The sequence below is a fragment of the Felis catus genome, chromosome D4, assembly GCF_018350175.1.
Source record: "Felis catus isolate Fca126 chromosome D4, F.catus_Fca126_mat1.0, whole genome shotgun sequence".
Lineage (NCBI taxonomy): Eukaryota > Metazoa > Chordata > Mammalia > Carnivora > Felidae > Felis > Felis catus.
Genome location: NC_058380.1, coordinates 5,296,059 through 5,320,929, shown reverse-complemented (window position 1 = coordinate 5,320,929; position 24,871 = coordinate 5,296,059). Strand labels below are relative to the sequence as shown.

General features: G+C 46.1%; 1 protein-coding gene across 8 annotated transcripts in view; it reads right to left on the bottom strand.

Moving 5' to 3' along the window:
- Window positions 1-24,871, bottom strand: part of LOC101096853 (contactin-associated protein-like 3) — a 195,586-nt gene that overhangs the window by 59,813 nt on the left and 110,902 nt on the right. For all 8 annotated transcript variants that reach the window (XM_045042673.1, XM_045042675.1, XM_045042677.1 and 5 more), the window contains 4 exons: window positions 23,426-23,572; window positions 13,796-13,967; window positions 5,025-5,131; window positions 1,053-1,172 (listed from right to left, as the gene is read on the bottom strand). In XM_045042673.1, the coding sequence (XP_044898608.1) occupies window positions 1,053-1,172; window positions 5,025-5,131; window positions 13,796-13,967; window positions 23,426-23,572 (546 nt within the window). The remainder of the gene's footprint in view (window positions 1-1,052; window positions 1,173-5,024; window positions 5,132-13,795; window positions 13,968-23,425; window positions 23,573-24,871) is intronic.

Below are 24,871 nucleotides of genomic sequence, written 5' to 3'. Positions count from 1 at the left end.
TGTCTAGGAGAAAATGCTTGCCCCAGAGCCCCAAACAGCCACACGTACCTCCAGTACAATGCCCGGGGAGCTCTCACATTTTCTTTTCTTTTTAACTTTTTTAAGTTCGTTTATTTTGAGAGAGACAGAGACAGCTTGAGTGGGGGAGGGGCAAAGAGAGAAGGAGAGAGACGATCCCAAGTAAGCTCTGCACTGTCAGCGCAGAGCCCAATGCGGGGCTCGAACTCACAAAACCGCTTAGATCGTGACCTGAGCCAAAACCGAGAGTCGGATGCTTGACCGACCGAGTCACCCCGGCGCCCCTCACGTTTTCTATACCAACCTTGGGGGGAGTTTGTACGCTGGAAGGTAGAGTTGCCCCAATCTGGATCAAATCGGTTGGGTAACCACTGCCCAAATGCTCCGATTTTGTTTTATGTATGAAGTGACAGTAGGTGTAAAAACTGCATCAGGACTCTCATCTACTCACAAACCACCATCATAAATTCACCCACAAATAACTCCTTCCTTACAGAAACTGCAACCCAATCAGGGTGACCTGTGGCCAGAGCGGAGAAACCAAATTATAACCAGGTCATGGTTACCTTGGAACCATGTACGGCTGACTCTTTTCTGACCATTTGTCTCCCGACTGTGCGGGGCCAAATTCTGTTGTTGTTGGAGTACCTGTTATGTCTACACCACTGAAGCAGCAGGGAAAGTTTCATAAAGGAGGGTTGTTTTCTGAGCACGGGGAGAAAAGGTAGCAACTCACACACACACACACACACACACACACACACACACACACACACACATGAGCGTAAAAAAGGCGTTAGAATTTGTATCAATTCTATCATTCACTGGGGTGGGTGCACTGGTCCTTTGAAGAGCTGGCTTATTTATGACCTACCTGTACCGATCCACCATATATAATGGGGTCTCCAGGAAAAATGAAATATGACTTATACAGAGTTGTACACGAACCTGCCACTCAACGAAGTAAAACTTGGTTTTGCGCACAGCAGTCAACTACATGAGCTTAACTGGCATAATAAAGCTTATCAGCCTACCTGTCATGTTGCAATATACGAGAGCAGGTTCCAGAGGGCCACTTCCATCGGAATCGATATAGTAGAGCCCTGAAGAGTCTCCTCTGTGCTTGTGGGCTTCACAGGACTGCTCGTACAACGCTGAAAAGGACAGGGATCTCAGCCAGGGGCAGCAAAAGATGGGGCCCTCCATGTTGTTAATTACGCGATACTTGCCCCAGTGACACTCATTCTGCGTTGCTCTCGGGGGCGTTTTGGCTAGAGGAGTGTTCCCCTGCTCCGATCAGGCAGCGTGAATACTCTGAGGCACGGAGCAAAAGATGTTAAGAGGTATCTCTGTGCGGCTCTGAACCCTGCGTGCTCTAGAAACGAGACTCTTTCCAGAGCCATGGTAACTGGACTTACACAGTCTAATTTTATTCTGCCCCATAATATCTAAGCATCTGAAGGGCACTGGCTTCATCTCCCTAAGTGATCTGTTATTATCTAATAATCACGGTGATTTTTTAAATCGCTCAGTAATTATACTCTGTTTACTTAAAACACTCCACACGGGCAACGCATTGTTTTCAAGATGGGTTTTGCAAAGCACCGGCTTTTCTTCGTTCAGCGTTTAAAGTGTATTTTAAAAGGAAATTTCCTTAAGTGCTTTGCCAAGGATTATTCAAGAAAACTGAAATTCGAAAAAAAAAAAAAGCGTATACACACGAAACATCTCTTTGTAAGTTCAATGTATCCTGATTCTTAGTTGAATTTTTTATGTGTGCAATAAATGCTTTGCTAGCACATGGCAAGTGATTAACATCTGCAGATAATGGACTTAATTAATATCCAGCCTAAGCTTAAATGAGTAATCAGCCGAGCAGTGTCTCCCGTGCACATCAGTCACCGCCTCGAGAGGAAAGACCCTTTGAAAACCTGAAAAGCAGCTAACGGCCACCAGGAAAGAAACGCATCACTGCTTGTGGCACAGTGTGGACTGGATCTTTAAGCCACCCTAAGGATGAGGTCCGGCATTCAGGAACACAGACTCAGGAAGTGGCTAGCCAAGATCCACCACCGAGAATGATCCCAGAAGGGACAGAGAGGGCAGAGTGGGGGCCCAGAACTGATGCCCTTCTCCACTCACTGGGTTATCTACATTTAAAAACTCGGCCGATTTCAAAGAATGAAGCAAAACCCGGAGAGGGGGCGGGGTGGGGCAGAGGGACTGTTTTTCTCCCTTCGCACAGAAGAAGAAGATCAAAGGAATGTTTGCTTGTCCGGGGGATGTTACAAAAGAAAACATTCTTTTATTAAATATGGCCAGGTGTCAAATGGGTCAAATGAGATCGGCCCAAATCAATAGCACGCCATCGACTCTGGTGGCTACAGACACAACATGGAATGCTTTCCCAACAGCGTTGGCTTGCATTTTGCCCACTCATGTTTACGCTTCTATCAATACGTAAACGTGCTTGCAACTGCCCTGGAAAAGTGTCCAGAGGGACACGCACAAAGTGACGACAGTGGTTATGTTTGGATCGGGGCTGGACCCGCCTGGGGAATGAGGGTAGAGGAGGAAACACCAGGAAGGCACCTGCGTTAATCGTGCACTTACACCGGAAACTAACGGCCTTATGAACCCTTACTGTGGAACTGGAAATCTCTCCCTTTCATTTTGGTCTACTATTAGAGTATCACAACAAAGTCAATGCGGTTATTAGACCAAATCAAATTACTAAGGCCACAAGTGAAAGACTCCGTATAATACACCTGTTAATTTTCCAATCAGAGTTGTTTGGGATGATGGTTAAATCAGAGTTACCGGCAACACCGTAGCAAATCATTCCTCGGTCATTAACCTTCAGTAGGTATCCGCTTTGTGAAAGACACCTTGCTGGGTGCCATCTGTGGCAGGGGGAGCACTGTACGTAAGAGACCGCCCCCATACTTAGCCGTGACTCTGGACAAGTCACCGAGCCTCAGACATCCCAGATGTCCAGGTCCTTCCAAATAAAGAGGTGCCTTGGAAAATTCTTACTTGGCACCATAAAAGCAAATTCAGGTACAATTGCTCTGGTTGAACTTATGGGGTGTTTAGTGGGGTGAGTCACCGCCCTTTGACTGCAAGAGCCTCCCGGCTCTTCTGTGGAACATCCCGGGCCGGAGGCCAAGGATTCTCGGCCCAACGCTGATGCCTGCTGCTTTGGGGTTCAATTCGCACAGGCTGGAAACTTGACAATCCGTGCTCTGCCTCGGGGAATGTTCACGGCGGGCTGTTTCCTCTAAAGGCCCAGGGCGGGGGCACGTGCTAAAAAGAAGGGGCTCAGAAACGTCGGCAGTGATACGCCAAAAAGGAAAAAGTAGAATAAAACCATAAACAACGAAAGCCAAGAGTTAGACAGCAATGAGGATCTCAGGGGCTCTGTGGCAAGCCTCCAGTCGGTAATGAATTTGGGGTCGCTCAAGTTTGGTTGGCTGTGGCCTGCGGAGAATGATTCTTCGGAAAAGAGCCTGGTGTTCAAGATGGAAGACGTGGGGATGGTTCAAGGCGGTCGAGAGCCCTGGCCGGCAGCTGTGGGACCTTGATCGAGGGACCTGACCTCTCTCTTTCCTAAGTGCACAATGTAGAACACTCACCTCCTAGGATGATTTTGAGGATCAAAGGAGTAGAAACATGCAGAGAACTACAGAAAACTAGGATCCCACAGGCACATGGTAAGCTTCCAGTGCGTTCACCACTGCCATCATCAAAGAGCATCACGACTGTGAGGGACCTGGACGTTTACCCGGCCTCTGGCTGACTCTAGAAACCCTACCATGTTAACTCTCATCCTGTGCCCCTTTCTGCAACCCCCCTCATTAGATTTTATAAATACTGACATTCAGTAACTCGTCCTCTTTACTTCGGCAGACAGGACCGGAGAACTAAAACCGGGTCCGACGTGAGGAACAGAGTAACGTGATCATGCTGTCTAGGTTGTTTCTCGTATTGGGGGTTTTTATTACATTTTATTTTCCTATATTTATTTTTCTTTGCCTGCTGCTTTCTTTTTTTTTTTTTTCCCATCCTATCTGATACTACGTATTTCTGTAAACTGCCTTGACATCACTAGGAAATAAAATTGATTAAAAATAAACCAGGCATGGGGCACCTGGGTGGCTCAGTCGGTTACGTGTCCGACTTCAGCTCAGGTCCTGATCTCACGGTTCGGGAGTTCGGGCCCCTCGTGGGGCTCCGTGCTGACAGCTCAGAGCCCAGACCCTGCTTTGGATTCTGTGTCTCCCTCTCTCCCTGCCCCTCCCCCACTTGCACTCTCTCTGTCCCTCTCAAAAATTATCTCACCAACCATGAGTTCATGACATGAACCGAAATCAACAGTCGGACACTTAAGTGACTGAGCCACCCAGGCACCCCTAAATATGTATTTTTTGTTAAGAAAGATAAAATGTTAAGTCTTACCAAAAAAGGTACAGAAAAACCATACGGGGGGGAATGCTGAGCTCTGTCTGAAACTTGATAATGCTTAAGTTTTGTTTCTTTAATAAATCAGCATTTGACAAAAAAAAAATTAATAAATATTCCAAAAATTAAAAAAAAAAAGAAACCAGACAAAAATTGGTCTCTAAAAACTTGTTTTTGTTGTTACTTCCCAGAACGTGGTTGCACAGACACAGACACATATACACGAAATAATGAAAAGGAAAGAAGGGGGGACCTGGGGGGCTCAGTCGGTTAAGCCTCTGACTCTTGCTTTTGACTCAGGTCAGGATCTCACGGTTTCATGAGTTCGAGCCCGGCATCAGGCTCTGTGCTAAAAGCCTGGAGCCTGCTCGGGATTCTCTGTCTCCCTTTCTCTCTGCCCCTCCCCCACTCATGCTCGCGCGCTCTCTCTCTCTCTCTCTCTCTCTCAAATAAATAAACGTTAAAAAAAAAGAAAGAAAGGAAAGGAAAGGAGAACTGCACCGAAATCAGGACAGAAAAGGGAACAGGCAGGGCGTGGGGCTTACGGGAATGGCAGGTCGCGCCCAGGTAGCCAGTGTGCGCACAGTCACAGGAGAAGGTGTCCCAGGACTGGGAACATTCGCCCCCGTGTTCACAATAGCTGGGCAAACACCTACGAGAAAACACAAACAACCGTTACTTCCCACATTCAGTCAGGAGAAAACGTGTCTCTTCACCGACACGTTACAGCGAAAGACAGTAATGACAGCGGCCTGAAGAGAAAAATTGCAACATGAACAAAAATTGTTAGATCTGTCAAGAAGGTTTCCTAAGGCGATGCCCACGACCAACTAAGAAACCCATCAGATGCTGCCAACTGTCACGTGTTTGCGACAGATAAATTTTCTACCCGTTGCATTATCAAAAAATGTGTTTGCTTTTTCACGAATAAGGCAAGATCCATTTCATTACATGACCCGAGATATAAACTGCTAGCAATGGCCACGGGCAGCCACAATTGTTCCCCTCCCTGCTTCCGTGTCCTTGAACTGGGACCTACAGATCCTTCCGCAGAGAGGCATTCCTCTCCACCTTGAGTCTGGGTTGGGCATGTGACCAGCTCCGACAGATGGGACATCAGCAAACAGATACAGCAGAGGCTAGAATTTGGGAGATGAAAGACCTACCCCCAGAAAATCATAATACATTGATGAGAGAAACTGAAGACAACACAAACAGAAAGACATACGATGCTCATGGATTGGAAGAACCCTGTTCGTACTACCCATGTCCATACTACTCAAAGCAATCTACAGATTGAATGCAATCCCTATGAAAATGCCAATAGTACTTTTCACAGAACCAAAACAAAAAATCCCCAAATTTGTGTGAAACCACAAAAGACCCTGGATAGTCAAAACAATCTTGAGAGAGAAGAACAAAGCTGGAGACATAATTCTCGATTTTAAACTATACTACAGAGTTGTAGTAGTCAAAAGAGTATGGTACTGGCACAAAAACAGACACAAAGATCAATGCAACAGAAATAAGAGTGCAGAAATAAACCCACATGTATGTGGTCAATTAATCTATGGCAGAGGAGGTAAGAATATACAGTGTCGAAAAGACAGTCTCTTCGATAAATGTTGGGAAAACTGGACAGCCACACGTGAAAGTATGAAACCGGACCACGTTCTTACACTATACATAAAAATGAACTCAAAATGGGTTAAAGACCTAAATTTGTGGCCTGAAATCATAAAACTCGTAGAAGAAAACACAGGCAATAACCTCTTGCACATCAGACTTATTAATATTTTTCCTCAGGCAAGGGAAACAAAAGTAAAAATAAACTATTGGGCCTACATCAAACTAAAATGCTTCTGCACAGAGAAGGAAGCCATCAACAAAACAAAAAGGCAACTTATTGAATGGAAGAGGATATTTGCAAGTGATAGGTCTGAGAAGGGCTTAATAACCAAAATATATAAAGAATTGGTACCACTCAACAACAACAACAACAACAAGTAATTCAATTAAAAAAGGAACACAGAATCTGAATAGACAGGCTTGCAAAGAAGACATCCAGATGGCCAACAGACTCATGAAAAGCTGCTCAACATCACTCATCATCAGGGAAATGCAGATCAAAACCACAGTGAGATACTACCTCAGACCAGTCAGAATGGCTCGTACCAAGAAGACAAGAAATAATAAATGTTTAGAAGAATGTGGTGAAAGGGAGCCCTTGTGCACTGTTGGTGGGAATGTAAATTGGTCCATCAACTATGGAAACGGTCTGGAGGTTCTCCAGGAAAGTGAAAATAGAAATACCATAGGAGGGGCGCCTGGGTGGCGCAGTCGGTTAAGCGTCCGACTTCAGCCAGGTCACGATCTCGCGGTCGGTGAGTTCGAGCCCCGCGTCGGGCTCTGGGCTGATGGCTCAGAGCCTGGAGCCTGTTTCTGATTCTGTGTCTCCCTCTCTCTCTGCCCCTCCCCTGTTCATGCTCTGTCTCTCTCTGTCCCAAAAAAAATAAATAAACGTTGAAAAAAAAAATGTTTAAAAAAAAAAAAAAAAGAAATACCATAGGATCCAGTAATGCCACTTCTCAGCATTTACCCAAGGAAAACAAAAACATCACTTTGAAAGGATACATGCACCCCTATGTTGACCGCAGCAGTGTTTATAATATCCAAAATATGGAAGCAACCTAAGTATTCCTCCATACATGAGTGGATAAGGAAGATGTCGCATATATACACAATGGTATGTTACTCGACCGTAAAATAAATGAAATCTTGCTATTTGATACAACAGGAATGGGCCTAGAGAGTATTACGCTAAGTGAAATAAGTCAGAAGGGGAAAGACAAATACCAGATGGTTCCACTTATATGTGGGATCTAAAAAACAAATACGCAAACAAAAAACAATAAAAAAAAAAAGAGAACCAGACTCAAATATGAGATGAAAATGGTGGTCGCCAGATGATGGGGGTAGGAGTGGGCTAAATATGTGAGGGGGATTAAGAGGTACAGACTGCCAGTTATAAAACAAACAACAAGATGAAAAATACAGCATGGAGAACATAGTCAACAGTATTCTAGTAACTTTGCCTGGTAACACATGGTAACTACACTTCTCCTGGTGAGCCCCATAATGTATATTCTTGTTAAATCACTATGTTGTACGCCTAAAATGTACTATGACAACTGTATTGCAATTAAAAATGTTAAAAATTTTAAAAGTTAACTCAAGGGAGACCATAGACCTAAATGTAAAATACCGAACTCTTAAACTCCCGGAAGACAACAAAACAGAAAATCTAGCTGATCTTGGGTTTGGTAATGACTTTTCAGATACGGTCTATGACAGAAAAAAAAATGGGTAATTTAGATTTCATTAAAATTTAAAATTTCGCCATCAATGACATTGTTAAGGGAATGAGGTTACACAGCACAGTCTAGGAGAGAGTCTTGGCGAAACACACACTTGACACGGGCTTGTTATCTGAAATACAGGGGAAACACTTTTATTTTTTCAGTTTATTTATTTACTTATTTATTTTGAGAGAGGGAGGAGAGAGCACAGGGGAGGGGCAGAGGGAGACAGAGAATCCCCAGCAGGCTCCGTGCTGCCAGCGCAGAGCCCGACACGGGGCTCGATCTCACCAACCGTGAGATCGATCATAACCTGAGCTGAAATCAAGGGTCGGACGCTTCACCGACCGAGCCGCCCAGGAGCCCCTAGGTAAAACTCTTTTAAAACCCAACGGAAGGCACATGAACTACCAATTAAAAACCGGCTCACAAGATCTGAGCAGATGCCATACAAAAGAAGATATAAAAATGGCAAATACACATATGAAAACATGCTCCACATCGGCAGTCATTAGGAAAGTGCAAACCAAAACCTCAGTGAGATGCCACTTCCCACCCACCAGGATGGCCATCATCAGAAAGGTAGAACAGGTGTTGACAGGAATGAGAGGGATCTGGACCCTTCTACGTCGCTGTTGGGACGATAAAATGGTGCTTTAGAAGTCAATCTGGAAGTTCCTCAGTTAGACGCAGAGTCACCACCGGCAGCAATTTCGCTCCTGGGTACACGCCCAACAGAACCGAAAACACATGTCCACACGAACACCTGCACGTGAATGTTCTTATCGGCACGACTCGTAATAGCCAAAAAGTAGAAACCACCCAAATGCCCACCAAGTGACGAATGGATAAACCAAATCCGTCACAGCCTTACAAAGGAACAGGATATCACGGCTTTGCCAATGATGCAGAAAAGAAGACCCGCGTCAATTCAAAGGTGGGGGACCTGGGTCCCCACAAGCCACACTGCCTCTCAGTTTAAGCTCTAAATACAGTCACTCAAAAGCCTCACACGTTTGCAGGAGCTACGTAACTATTCCCTCTGGAGCTCAAGAAGTCAAAAGGGATGAGTAACTTTGGGTTACTTCTACTCTATGAGCAGTGAGCACTGAGCACTCCCTTACTGTTTGAGAGAGAGATGCTGGAAATGAGCCCAACTGCTTGCCAAGGACGCATAGACACGCTCTCTGCTGGGCCTTCTGCCATTTGAGTGGGAGACACCTGATTCCAGGCCAAGAACCAGAAGGCGGGCTTCCTGGGAAAACAGAAGGGTGTCTCTTCACCTCCAAGGATTACGAGGCAGGTCAGTCGACATCGGGGCCCCTCCCTTCCTGACTGCTGTCTCCGTGTCTCTGGCCCTTTTGGTTCTTCCTTCAATGGCTGCAGTTTCCTGGGCCCTCCCACGCCTGAGGTCGGCTTCGTTACCCCAAACCTCCTGCTTTCCTGGCGGGACCCAGCGTGCACAAGGAAGACCAGAGAGAGGTATGAGCCGTAGTAAGAAAACCTTCACGTGTGTGCGTGTGCAGGCACACCAGTGTGTATCTTAACCTGACTTGGATGCCGCGCCACCGCCGAAGATTGATGGGGAGCCTGAAGTCTAGCGCCCGGGCTGTGCTCACACGCAGAGGAGGACAGCTTAGTCTGTACCAAGTTTCTATGGGAAGGGAAGTTATGAAACCTACACACCACGCACGGGCCAGGTTCCTTCCGGTTTCAGGGAAGATGTTGGCCAGAGTTGATGCGCAGGAGGGCAATCAGGATGGGGCTAGTACTTAACCTGTAAAACATTGCTAAGAGAACAGACTCGAGCCCGGACGAGAGCCAATTCAGGGAATTCACCGGGGACTTGTCGGGCTGCGGGGGGTAAAGTGGGCACAGCTTTACAACAGGGAAGATGAAGATTAAAGCTGGAAATCTGGGTGGGACAGAAGACACGGATGAAGCCTTCGGTGAGCGGGGAAGCGTCCGGTGTCTGAAAGGTGGGACAGAAGCGGGAGCCTCTTCTCCACGGTGAGTGAAAATGAGATCCCTGCTTGGGGATGGAAGCGCCAGCAGATGTCATGTTTAAGGTTCTCCCCAACCTAAGGATTTTGTGCCTCTAGGGTTCTCAAAATATCTTAAGACCTAATAACGAAACCTCTTGACTCTGGGCCTCCCAAGATGACGCTTCTCCATCACTATCCCATCGAGCGGTGAGGTCACCCTTTATCCAGCTGTCCAGGCCAGAACCTGAGGCCCATCCTGACTCATCCTTCTCCGCCACCCCACAGCCCGGCAGCACATCAACTTGTCACGATGTTCCCCAAACATGGACTTGTCACGATGTTCCCCAAACATGTAGGAGCCAGCCCTGTTTTTCTCTTCCCTACTTCGGGCCATCATCCCTTCCCACAGGTAGGCAGCCCCTTCCCCGGCCTCCCACCACACACCCTCTCTCTTCAGCCCACACCCAAATCCTCTCCCCGCCGTGGGCCGTACTGCCTAACTGAAGCCTTCAGAGATGCCTCAGGGAGCCTCAGGTCAACGTCCAGACTTCGGCTTGGCCGCCGGGCCTCTGTGGTGCAGCCCCGCGCAGGGAGGCAGCCCCATCTCTCACCACCCCCTGCTCCTCCTTCTCAGACACCCAACTGGTACAGCAGGCCGTGCCCGAACAGGTAGACTCATGGCTGTACTTTGGGCTTGGGCACAAGGCTGTACCTTCCCTGGATGCGTATGTAGCCTGTCTCACTTGACGGACTTACCCACCTTGCACCCCACTCTAGATGTCCCTCCCTCCTCTCCAAAAGCCCTGCCTCGTCCCGGAGCAAATCGGGGACCCTTCCTCCGTGTCTCCACAACCCCCCACAACCTCAACTACTTATCCTCTCTAAGAGAATAAGCCTACTAATTCTCTCCAAGAAACGACGCGTATAGGGCACGATGGTGCGCTTAGCGTCTAGAAGATTAACGCCGGACAGAGGCCAAAGAAGTGGGAAAAGTGGCCCCATCCGTACAATCCAGGCCTAGCGGTGTTCAAGACGGCACTCCCGTGATTCTCAAAAGAAACCTTGACCGGACTGTGAAACCCGAGGTATATGACATGAAATCCTAACGCCCAAACCACAATTGGTGTAAGACACGATCCCTCCTCCCGGCTACCTCCTCCTGGAAACCTTGTTCCAAAGAACCCACCGCTCTCCCTGTGTCACGGGGACCCCGGGGAAGACAGACCACCAGGTGCACGAGTCCTTGTGTGGCTCAGAAAGGTTTCCTACGTCCCATGAGATTTCAAACATCCTTTCATAACCCTGCAGTATCGTCGGGCCAGGAATGCTGTTACGCATCATGAATTATGAACTCCCATGCCTGACGGATAAAAGTCATAAAATCACTTGCGTTTTAATAATAAATCTCAGCTTTACTGAGCACACTACGACTTGCTCTGGACAGGCAGGGCGTGGGCTGGGCGGGTGGCCGGGCTCAGCAGCGGGCAGCCGGCAAGAGCCTGGGTGTGGACGTTTGCTCTGTCGTGTGTTTACGTGAATCCAACTTGTGGTGCATTGGACACTCAGTTGGTACGTATGGCCGGAAGGGCTAAGGAGAAATGAACATTTTTAGTAGTGGAGAATAAGGACACGTTTTTAGACGCTAAACCGTTAAAAATTGCAATTATCGACTGTATCGGCCAAAGAGTCAACAGCTCTTTTCACACCCATGTACGGAGCTGCCATGAACCTCAATTTGTGCCGAAAGGAGGTAACTTAATATGCCAGATGCCTCCATCCGTTCTTGGAACATATTTCTAAAAACCATTTTTGCGTGTGATAAGGAAAATCTTTCTATTTGATGACATATCATACATATATACACACCTATACATGCACCACACACGCTTTTGGGGGGGCTAAAAGACTTGTATGCACAAAGGGGCAACATGCATTTCTTATGTCAGAGAAATCACTGTGACCACATCATGCTTTGGGAGGGAATTCACCAGGCACCGATCTAACTTCCCACAGACGAACAGAAGGTGAACCATGCACATGAACATCGGCATTAACGAAATCACGTTCTCACGAGTTAATACTTCACCTACCGGAATTCACGGTTTCCTAACACGTTGCCAAACTGCAACGTAACTCGTTGTTTATCGGACATGACGTGGAATTGCAGTGAGCACTAAACTTGGAACAGATTTGCCGTGGGGCACGTAGGTGGCTCAGTCAGTTGAGCGTCTGACTTCGACTCCGCACGGGGCTCTGTGCTGACAGTGCGGAGCCTGCTCGGGATTCTCTTTCTCCTTCTCTGTCTGCCCCTGCACCCCGCTCTCACTCATTCCTCTCTCTCTCAAAAATAAATACACATCAAAAAAATATTTTTTTAAAGAACCAGATTTACCGCACAAAGCACTTTGCAAAGTGTGACCTTTGAAGGGGTTGGCCGGGCACGGACGTGCGAGGGTGTCTGGAGCGCGTTTGTTTATTCAGCAGGGATATAGGTCACTCTTACTGCAGGAGGCTACACCCAACAGTCACAGAAAAAGATTTAGTCCCTTTTAGCCAAAATAACTGAAAGTCTGATAGCATGACTAATGAGACCATTTGAATAAAAGGTGCAATGCTTAGCAATTTTAACACGCTGTTGTTTCAAAGCTCTTCTCTAATTGACTTACATTATATGAGTTTCAGGGGGACAACATGATGATTGGATATTTGTATATCTTGTCCCGTGAAAAGTTTTTTCTTGCGATGAAAGACCTCCTTCCTCTCTTAGCAACTTTCAAATATACAAAACAGTATTATTAACTCGAGGCATTATGCTGTACCTTACGGCCCCATGAGACTTCTTGTATAACTGGAAGTTTGTGCCTTCGTTTTTTTTTGGAGAAAGAGAGCACACACCGCAGGGGAGGGGCAGAGAGAGAGAGAGAGAGAGAGAGAGAGAGACAGGGAGAGAGAGAATCCCCAGCAGGCTCTGTGCTGTTAGCACACAGCCTGACGTGGGGCTCGATCCCACGAACCATGAGATCACGACCTGAGCCAGTAACAAGAATCGGACGCTCAACCGACTGAGCCACCCAGGTGCCCCAGGACCTTTTCACCTCTTTCAGCCACTCCCACTCCCCCACACCACCATGGGCACCACCAATCTGTTCTCTGTAAAAGCCCTGCTTGTCTCATCTCCCTCAGGGAACCAGTATCATGTTCAGCCTATGGTAACTGGGTTCGCTCCATTCTTTGTTGTGTTTACATGACCAGAAATCCCCGAAGGCTCAACCTTTCTCCAAGGAACAGTTACTTTTCATTTTCCACGCAGAAAAGGGAAGTGTGGGGTGAATCCAGCTGACCACATTGACTTACTGGTCCTCGGTGATTCATTATCTCTGTAGACTATTCTAACCTGTTTTGTGCAGTGCAAAAATTCTTAAAAGTATTTCTACTCATCAGTGTTTACGCTCAGTAATTATAGCACCATCAACAGAATTCTGTAACAACTAAGCAGTGTGGGGACAGACACAAGGAAAATTCATGAGAGTGCGTCTTCTAAGAAAATATTATCATTCAAAGGAGCAATTATTCAAAAAGAAAGACTGTCATTTTCTGGTTTTCAACGTAATCACAACTTTTCCATTGGGACTGGCTATCAGGAAGAGAGAAGGAGCTAGAAGAAGGCGCTTTTTCTCCGCTGTCCATTTTTTTCAATCTACGATCAAACGACTGAAATCAAGAATGCTAGGGGCGCCTGGGTGGCACAGTCGGTTAAGCGTCCGACTTCACCAGGTCACGATCTCGCGGTCCGGGAGTTCGAGCCCCGCGTCGGGCTCTGGGCTGATGGCTCAGAGCCTGGAGCCTGTTGCCGATTCTGTGTCTCCCTCTCTCTCTGCCCTCCCCCGTTCATGCTCTGTCTCTCTCTCTCCCAAAAAAATAAATAAATGTTGAAAAAAAAAAGAACGCTAAAATGACACAGGATGGCTTTACCTGTCTGTGAGGCCGCATGTGTCTATCTGGAGGTCACGGAAACTCCCCAGCGCCCCCTGCTGCACCGTGATGGGATCCACCGCCTTGTCGCCAACGGAGATGAGCCTCAGGCAGCCCTGAAAGCCGCCCAGGGGACCTCCACATCCAGAGCCAGAGACGCTGTCAGGACAGCCTGCACGAACACGGAGACACACAAAGGAGAAAGTCAACCGTCGTGACCAAAATAGTGCACAGTGTTTGTTAAGTGCAAGTTTGCCGCTTCCTCCTGAGGACGAGGCTTCCTAACTTTTCGGCAGGGCCATACTGATCACGGAGGGGGTCTGAAAGAACAGAAGCTAGCGGTTTCGGTAAAGCATAGAAATGACAAGCGGAACCAGGCTTACAGGCGGATGGGCCGAAGGTAGGACGTGCAACCCTACCAGTAGAGTCAAGGCACGTTTAATTTCAGCAAAATTTGATTCCTCTCGTGCAAGCGCACAGAAGAAAATCACTCCTTTTAGCATGATATGAAACCATGCGAATAAAGGGCATGTGATAACAGAATCAGAGAAAAAACTCACAGGCATAATAGGACCTGCTAAATTTAAGATACTTGAAAAATAATTACGTCATGTGAAATTTCTACTCTGTATGTTCATGCGTGCGCACACAGACACAGGCATAAAACATTGTTTGAGGGGCGCCTGGGTGGCTCAGTTAAGCGTCCGACTTCAGCTCAGGTCACTATCTCGAGGTCCGTGAGTTTGAGCCCCGCGTTGGGCTCTCTGCTGACAGCTCAGAGCCTGGAGCCTGCTTCCGATTCTGTGTCTCCCTCTCTCTCTGCCCCTCCCCCATTCATGCTCTGTCTCTCTCTGTCCCAAAAATAAATAAATGTTAAAAAAAAAAATTTAAAACAGAGTTTGATTACAACTGGTCAGAGAGGGGTGCCTGGGTGGCTCAGTCAGTTAAGCATCTGACTTCGGCTCAGGTCACGATCTTGTGGTTTGTGAGTTTGAGCCCCTCATTGGGCTCTATGCTAATGGCTCAGAGCTTGGAGGCTGCTTCAGAGTCTGTGTCTCCCCACCCCCCTCTCTCTGCCCACCCCCCCCAACCTTGTGCCCCCTCTCTCTCTCCAAAATAATAAATGAATACACTTAAAAAAAAAAAGGAAAAAGAATTATGTATGTGAAACTTCCACTCTGTAAGTGCATATGTGTGCACACAAGCACAGGCATATTTAAGTTTTTTTCAATGTTTATTTATTGAAATAACTCCCAGAGTGTGAGTGGGGGGGCGGGGCGGCAGAGAGAGAGGAGACACAGAAACAGAAGCAGGCTCCAGGCTCTGAGCCGTCAGCACAGAGCCCAACACGGGGCTCGAACCCACCAATCGCAAGATCATGACCTGAGCCCAAGTCGGATGCTTAACCGACTGAGCCACCCAGGCACCCCAAGCACAGGCATATTAAAAACCATGTTTGATTTTAACTGTTCAAGGAAATCTAAGAACAATCCATACGTACATTTCTAATTGTTTCTGAATTAGGCAATTTAATCAAATACCTTTTAACAGTAACACACAAAATGAACAAGGATCTCACGATGATATGGCACTGAAAATAATGGAGAAAAATTAGCATCAGACTACTCCATGAAAAAAAGAAATGGGCTTTGATGGTTTCCAAGAGTAAGAGTTAAATTTTACAAGTCATGCCGCAGTCACTAATTGGTGCGGTGTAATTACTGTTAAATTAATTAAGCAAGGGGGCCACCAGACAGAGGCGGCTCACCAAAAGCTTTGGTGGCCTCGGAAAGCAAACCGAAGTCTGGGCCTTTAAATGCCCCCGGGTTCTGAAATCAAACCCTAAGGACAGCCCATCACGAACAGCTAACCAGGCTTTAAGCTATAGCCAATCAATAATTTCCTTTCTTTGCTTCCGCACCTTCTCTATAGAAGCCTGTCCCCTGGCTCCTGTCTCTACGGAGCCCCCCTAACCACCTCTGGTTTGCTGTTGCCCAATCTGAATCAATCTTTGCTCAAATAAACCCTTAAAATTTCTGATACGCCTCAGGGTATCTTTTACCATTACAAACCACAATTCCCATACAGTGATTTCATTGTATCCCCTTGGGTTTCCCAAGAAGACAATGCTATCAGAGTAATGGTGAGCCAGGTCCCGGCTTTGAAATCGCAATCAAAGCAAATGGGGTTCAGAACCACCTCCTTCCCCACGTGTGGGGCCACGTGTGGGGCTCTCCCAGCCCCTGCTGAGCTGCCTTCTACAGGCATCGCAGATTTGAGTACTGCCACATGCCTCAGGTATGGGAGGAAAGGAACAGAAAATGACAACAGTCACCGTAAACGCTTTTGTAAAAGGCAACAACTGGAGGAAATGTGCATACAGAGCCTAGGTCCCAAGACACCGCCCAACCCACCACACTTCATTTTTAGGACTGAGGCTGAGGGTCTCCCCCAGAACTGGGGGGGGGGGATGGCCAGTGCCCAGGGATGCAACAAAGTGGTCAGTGGGTGGTCTACCCCCATTTCTCTCCTGGGACGTCCCTGAAGGGCAGAAGGCTTCAGAGCCTCCGCGGGACGTCCTGAGGCTCCTGTTGGAACTGCATCCACACCTCAACTTGTCTCTGTTCATCCCAGCTGCTCTCTCGACCTTCCGAGGAATGTTCCCAAGAATTAACCTCACCAAACCCCGGTACACAAATGTGCCAGGCAGAGAGGCGGCTTCCCGGGGAACCCACCTGCAGCGACGTGGGATAAAATCACAAAGTTTTCACCTAACTGAATACTTTATTTCCATTGGCAAACACGAACGAAGCACAGCATTTTTAAATAATCAATATGGTCTTAAGCCCGAGAAATCGCGCAGTAAATTGCATGCTTCGTGAAAAATTTACCTATTTTATTTATTCTTTCCCTTATATAATTATGTTTCATTCACATCACCTCCAGGGGAATGTTTTCTTTTAACTTATGAGATAGAAGATCTTAATTATTCATCTTTTTAAAAAAATCATTAAAAAAATCATTTTCCAATTACTTAAATATTAAGGATTTTTTTTTGGTTAATATTTACAGCCTGAGTTTGAGATTATTTTATAAGGCTCTTATTTTTTTTAATGAAAAGGAATCCGTAATTTTATAAAGATTTTACTCATTGTACTCCTATGTGTTTCTTTCCTCTCTCTTTGAACTTTTGTCCTGAGGTCACTGGTGTCCTTCCAAAGGGTGGGGGGACAGAACATGGAGCCCCCTCGGTCCCAGGAGCTTGCTGCCTAAGAACTTCCACAAAATGCACTTTTCCTTCAGTGACTGAGGCTTTGATGCTTTGTATTCCTGACAAATACAATCCAAAACCAGCCAAGGCCTGCATCAGGTTCAACTCTGTTGGGCCCAATGCAACCCCATAAGGTAGCCCCGTGGAGACTTTGACCCTTCAAATGTGGTTCGACGTCACAAAGAACTGCTTAACTCTAAAGTTCTTTACCATTTCCTTGCTTTATGCGAAAATACGCACATTTCGGCGTGTAAAAGAATTTCTGGAGGGTTATATTTGGAAGAAACCTGGTACATCTTTATATCTTTACAGGTGACTTCGACTGACAGTGCTTAGGAACAGGGCATTTGCTTACTTCTCTCCAGCCACTGTCCCTTCCTCTGGATCACGAGCCTCAAACTCATCTAAAATACAAAGCAGAATCCGGGGCGCCTGGGCGGCTTAGTCGGTTAAGTGTCCAACTCTGGATTTCGGCTCAGGTCATGATCTCACAGTTCATGGGATCGAGGACTGTGTCTCGCTCTGTGCTGACAGTGTGGAGCCTGCTTGGGATTCTCTCTCTCCCTCTCTCCCTGCCCCTCCTGGGCTCATGCTCACACTCTCTCTCTCTCTTTCAAAATAGATAATAAATATGGGCGCCTGGGTATCTCAGTCAGCGAAGCATCTGACTTCAGCTCAGGTCATGACCTCGCGGTCCGTGAGTTCGAGCCCCGCGTCGGGCTCTGTGCTGACAGCTCAGAGCCTGGAGCCCGCTTCCGAGTCTGTGTCTCCCTCTCTCTGTCCCTCCCCACTTGCACTCTGTCTCTCTCTCAAAAATAAATAAATATTAAGGAAATTCAAAATAAATAATAAACAAATAAACTTAAAGTAAAATAAAACACAGTGCAGTACCTAACTATTCCCGTAAAGGACAAAACTGAACAGAATCTAGCGGTCACAAGGAAACGTTCTCAAAGTGGAACGTTCCAAAGAAGGAAAGGTCAGACCGCTAAGTGCTTCATTGCTGCAGAGGTCGGGAAACGAGGGGAACCACGGCCCCAGAGAAGCCCAGGCCGGAAGACGCCCATTCATTCATGCTCAAGACTGCCTGAAATCCTGATGGTAAAAAGGCAGAAGGTCATTCCTCGCTGACCTGACTCGAGATGGAAGTCGAAGCGGAGAGGGAATATTTACTGCTACATTAATGGAACACACCCGTCACTATCCACGGGGTTGGAAATTTAAGTACCTCTGAGGATGGCGGAGAAATTGTCACTTTATGTCACTCACCAGGATGGGTCCTCAGTGAGGCCTCATCACGGTCCTCATTGGTTCCCCGGCCTGTTCTCGTTTCACGCAAGGACGCTCGAGAGATGCTCAACATGATGTAATAGTCCCCCACTCTGTGGTGCAAGCGTGCTATTGAACGGCACAGAGATCCCTTACCAAAGCTCTGTACGATCCGCCAGAGCAAAACCGTCGTTGGAAGAAAAATTGACAAACAAAGCTCAGACTGAGAAAAGTGAGGGAAGTAAAAAGGGAACCACGGAGTGTTGACAGGACACACGAGAAAGGCTGCGCTAATTGGCAAGAGGGCACGTCGCGTGGAAAGAAAGCCACAGAGCCCTGGTTTGTGCCGCTGTCCCATCACAATTAAGGAGATCATCTGCTTCATTGGCTAAAGTGTCCTGGCTTGCACAACAAATCATACGGCCACCCTAACTGTAACTGCTAGACGTCCTCGTCCGTCTTTATGGGAAAGCATGTGACTGATGGCACGGCAAATGGGAATTTACAATTGGCCCCTCCCTCGGGAGAAACCCGAGGGGAACAAGAACTGGTTAGGGAGGGTCTCGGCACATGGGGTTTTGGTTTCTGTGAAATACAGAGCATGAATTGGATAAAGTGAATTTGCTTGTTAAACATGATGCATATTCTGTTTCTGGTGGAAATTAATGACGAAGATAATTAACTAAATAGACGCTGGCATCAACCATTCTTGGGACCGGATAAAATAACTCTAACATTGACGTCTCGGGGTCTCAAGGTTTCCACTCAAGTTGAACCTGACGTGACCCACTTTACCCAGAACAGAGCTGGAAAGTCAAACAGACTGTAGAGACAAGGGGCTCTGAACAAGGGAGTCTTCACCTGCGCATAAAGCTTGTGAGTACAGTACATCTACTGAGAACCAAAACTCCATGTTCACTGGTCCCCAGACCTCCCTTTCTTGATTTTCCTTGACCGCAAATAATATTCGTCTTTTTACTTAGTATCAGTAAATTGGTCTGTTTTGGTTTCGTTTGTTTTAGCCTGGTGAGGGCATCGGTGGAGTGTTTTGGATAGTATATATTCTTCCTCCAGGAAAAAAGATGCTGTGATGTTGGTATAACACGCGCAGTTGATTAGGTTAGTTTGAATCATTGCCTGGAATTGTTCTATAGGCCTAAGTTGGGTATTTACAGCTACGTATGTAGAGGTCATTCTGAATTTATACGTTAGTTAGGGATAATGTGCTGTGACTGCAAGATCTTACGCCGTTTTTGCCACTTAGCGGCAAATTATAATCGCGGCCAAAAAACAGGAAAGTGGTAATGAAGAAAAGACATTCTACTCTCTCATGGGATGTTTACACTTTGTAATTCCGCTCATCCGCAGGACGCTATCTGTTACGGGAAGCCCTGCTAACAAGACAGTTGTTCTGCACATCAACACAATTTTATGAAACTATGTGAGGAAAGGCCTATGATGCTCTTCTCAACACATTGCCTCCAACTCTCCAGGGTCCTTTCATAGACCAGAGGCTGGGTCTCCATGCAAAACCCATGTGACTAAGGCGAACTCGCGAGCGTCGATTCGGCGTAATGACTGGAGCCTGTCGCTGGAAACACCGCACACGACCTTGTTTCATCAAATCGACTGTGCGTAGTAGGAAAGCTTGGTAGTTTGTGCATAAGGAAAATTTTTAAATCACGGGCAAGATTATTCTTGGCCGCCGGAGGAGGACATTTATAGAATTTTTTATAATAGCAAAAAAAAAAAAAACTGGGTACAATCCAACTGTCAATCCATAGTAAAACGGGACAGATTTAGTAAGTAAAACATGGTATATAATATACATCAAAAGCCACAGAGCGGTAAAAATTAATTAACTTTTACCTATAGACATTCACACGGTGGATCTCAAAAATAAGTATAAAAAACAACCACAGCAATAATTAAAAAAAAAAAAAAGAACACAGAAGGATGCATACTGTGGTACCCTATTTATAAAGTTAAAAGCAAGGCAGCACACAACACTCTTCTTTTAAAGTCCCTACATAGATAACAGGTTTAAAGAAAGACAATACATTAAAAATTACAAACTTTCAGTTGTCAAATAAATAAGTTATAGGGATAACGTACAGCATGGTGACTACAGGTAATAATGCTGTATTATGTATTTCAAAGTTGCTAAGAGAGATCTTCCTTTTTTTAATTTTTTTTTAATGTTTTATTTTTTGAGACAGGGAGAGACCGCATGAACAGGGGAGGGTCAGACAGAGGGAGACACAGAATCCTAAGCAGGCTCCAGGCTCAGAGTGGTCAGCACAGAGCCCAACGTGGGGCTCGAACTCACGGACCGCGAGATCGTGACCTGAGCCGAAGTCGGCCGCTTAACCGACTGGGCCACCCAGGCGCCCCGAGAGTAGATCTTCAAAGTCCTCATCACAAGAAAAGAATCGTAACTATGTCTGTGGATGGATGTTCACTGGACTTACTGTGGGATCGCTTCCCAGTACAGACAAATATCGAGGCATTATGTTGCACATGTGACACGAGTATGATGTCATACATCGGTTTTATCTGAATTTAAAAATCAAAGGGACACTGGGGTGGCTCAGTCGGTTGAGCGTCCGACTTTGGCTCAGGTCACGACCTCATGGTTCGTGAGCTCGAGCCCTGGGTCGGGCTCTGTGCTGGCAGCTCAGAGCCCGGAGCCTCCTTCGGATTCTGTGTCTCCCTCTCTCTCTGCCCCTCCCCGACTCCTGCTGTCTCTCTCTCTCTCTCTGATGAATAAATAAACTTAAAAATTTTTTTTTCTCAATTTAAAAATAAAAAAAGCAATACAAAGATTAGTAAAAAGAAATGCAGGGTAATACTTAACTGGGGGGGATGAGAATCTGGAGGAATAAGGGAAGCTTTGAAAGCATTGTAATGTATGTTCATTTTGTTATTATTATTATTTTTTTATTTTTCGAGAGAGAGCATGAGCAGGGGAGAGGGACAGAGGGGGGAAAGAGAATCTTAAACAGGCTCCACGCTCAACACAGAGCCTGACATGGGGCTTGATCGCACGACCCTGGGATCATGACGTGAGCCAAAATCCAGAGTCGGATGCTCAACCAACCGAGTCAGCCAGGTGCCCTGAAAGCATTGTAGTGTTTAACTGCATACACTGGGGGGATGAGCCCATAAATATTCAAGAGACATGAGTAGTATTTTAAAATACATACACACGGGGCATCGGGGTGGCTCAGTCGGTTAAGCATCTGACTTCAGCTCAGGTCGTGATCTCATGGTTCGTGAGTTTGCGCCCCGCATGGGCTGTGCACCAACAGAGCAGAGCCTGCTTCGGATTCTCTGTCTCCTTCTCTCTCTGTCCCTCCCCTGCTCGCCCTTGCGTGCATGCTCTTTCTCTCAAAATGAGCAAGTAAACGTTAAAAAAAATAAAATATATACATGTATTGCGTAGCAACTACTGATTCATACGACATCAGCGTGTAAATATCTAGGAAGTTACCTACTCAGGTAGGTAACTGTTGCCCGTTGGGAACATGTAGAGTGTTCAAATTGTGAAAGAAGGTTCAAACATCAAAGAAGATTCTATGGTTTTGAAAAGTATTTTTTTTTACTCTTTAATAAATATAACAAGTATTCTATTTTGTATCATTAAACAACATAGCAAGGATTTTTCTTCCTATCCCTTTTAGTGTCTCAAACTCCTTTACCTTTTAAGTTATAGCTCCTGGATAAATTCTTTATTTAGTTTCCAAGGAATCTGTTCCTCTGCAGAGCTATAAAATCTATCATAAGCATAAAGGTTTAAAAAACTATCTGGGTCAGAAATGCACCATATTTAGCAAGCAACGAAGGCCAGCAATCCGATCTTTTAATGCTGCTGGCAATACTCCATGTGCACCGTGATGGCCGCTTTCGGGGGCTTGAAAGATTAAACACCCTGATTCATGGTTTGTGTGCTTATTGTCAATTCTTAGGGAGGATTTTATACTTTCTTATTGGGCTATCAAGCTATCTCCACCACGATTCCAAACTTATTTTAGAAAAAAAAAAAACAACTATAAAATGCAAAACAGGAAAAACATCAAGGCCGGCTTCCAGCCAAGATTAGAAATAAGTCTTACAATTGACAGGTCTAAGCTTCTGGTGGCTCAGGATTTTTCACTTGAATGCCTCAGGAATGGAGATTCATTACCCTCAGAAGCTCCCCCTCCCTGGCTGAAAGGATCCCAGACAGACTCAGTCAAAGGTCTACTGAACACGCAGCAGTCCATGGACTACAGTCCAGGGAGACGGCCTGGTGTCGTGTTGGTAAAGTTCATCGCGAAGTAACGAGTGAATCATCAACAGTGATTAAAGTGCTCTCTTGCTCTGTTGTATATAATGGGGCCCTTCTGTATAGACAGTGGGGACAGAATGCTTCCTAACTATGTAGGGAATGTTTCTGCACTTGGTGACATGGAGATTCTGGTTCAGGAAGTCAAGGATGCTCCATCCAAAGCTCTGATAAACTCTCACGTGATCCTGATGCCGCTGGTTCCCGGATCACACTTGGGGAACCAGGTTCCTCAGGGAGAAGAGAAGGCTACAGAAAGAATACCCACATGCAGTAATAAAATTGTCACATAAAAACCTGAAGAGAAGGTTGGGAGAGTCACTTGGCATTACCAAAATCTCGACAGCAAAGTACTAAAGGTAAGAAACAGGGAACAAGGACCCTCCCAGTTGCCCGCACACAGAATTGCCTGGAGACCTTAAGAAATGTGTTGCCCAGGCTTCAGAACCAGATAAATCAGGATCCCTGGGGACGGGACCAGGCGCTAGCATTTTTGAAGTCTTCCAGGTTACTGCAGGGAAAGCAAGTGCCAAATCTAAAGCCAATCTTAGCACAGGTACATTTAAACAAGGCCACACAGGAGACGTGCATCTGAGGCCATAATTTACCGTCTTTGCCGACTCAACATTCTCAGGGACTATCACTGAAAGAGAAAGGTTGGCCTTCAGTATTAGTCTTCATTTAAAACGGTCGGTTGCCTTAGAAGGCGGGAGCTGGAAAGACAAAGATGGTTTGACTGCCAACAGAGCCGGTCTTCACTTACCGCCCAAATAATAGGTGTCCCCGGAATCAATCCGTCCACGCAAGGAATGAGCCACGGAGGCCGCCTCGCCATCCACCATCACACTCAGGTGACTTCCTTTCAATGATAAGGACACCGAATGCCACTGCCCGTCACTTAATCCAGCACCTGGAGGTAAACAAAATGGGGAAAAAGATTTTCCTATAAACCCTACAGATGCCTCTAAGCAGAGCAAGTGCTTGAAAACAGCACGATGAAGATCCTGGACCATCTACCAAAGACCACCATGAACTCACCTGAAGCCTCCCCAGGCTATTTAGCTGGCTGGGCAATGGAGAACCACCACAGAGGACAGCTGGGGCCTCTCGGGGGGACAGGGTGAGGCTTGGGATAGATGTGGGCTTGCCTGAGGGTTCCAAAGAGGCAATGAGATGATGTGGTATCCTGATCCGGTTTATCCAGGAGGAAGGTGTGGCCCACGCAGTGAGGCTCACCGAGTAAATGTGTGGTTGTGGTGGGTCCTTGCGTCTGACCCTCCACAGTCACGGACGGGCCAGTCTGGTTCTAACAAACATTATGTTCAGTCGGGAATATTTATGCCCTAATGGGCGCACTGCAATGGCTGTGTTTCACTGTCTCATCACGCAATTAAATCAGAAAAGTACAGGGAGAAAAAAGGAGAAGAGAAAGAGACCCGAATCAAAGGGGTAAAGAAGAATCAAGAGTGGGCGATCCAGACATTCTGCTTTGGATGCTGTCGTGTTAGTGTCTCCTAGTCCTAGGGCCTTTAGAGAATAACACAACTGACCCTGAGCAACCCTGAAAGAATGAGACCTTTCCAATCACACGGCATAGGGCATGCCTCATTCTCCTCTAGACTGTTCACACTTGAGGATGTGGAGAAGCATAGGCATTTTCCACAATTGTAAGTTACAAAAATAAATTTTTTTTCAGACTTTTTTGTATTAGCATTATCGATAATGATAATTATAGACCATTTAGACTATTTACGGTAGACTATTCAGACAAATATATCGTATATATCAATCTAACTTTCTAAAAATATTTAAGTATTTATTAATAAAACATGAAATTTCACTGAAATCATTAAATGTAAAGTTAAAAAAGCATTATATTACAGTGTGTGTGTGTGTGTGTGTGCGCGTGTGTGCATACTCAATCACTGTATAAAATCAATATATAAAAATGGAAAAGAAAACTGGTAGGAAATATTCTTAAATATGAACGTTAACTTTTGGAGAAGGGAACGGTGTTTGCTTTCATTTTATGTCGTTTTTCCATTTTGTTTTCCCAAATTTGACACAGCACTCTCCAGCTATTGCTGTGTTATTATTCTGAAAAACTAATATTAGTCCCTCCTAAATCAGCCACCGTCTCTCGAATCCGTGAGACGAAGTCTCTATTTTTGTCTTAAAGTGATGGAGTTGGGAATGGTCAAGTGGTCCA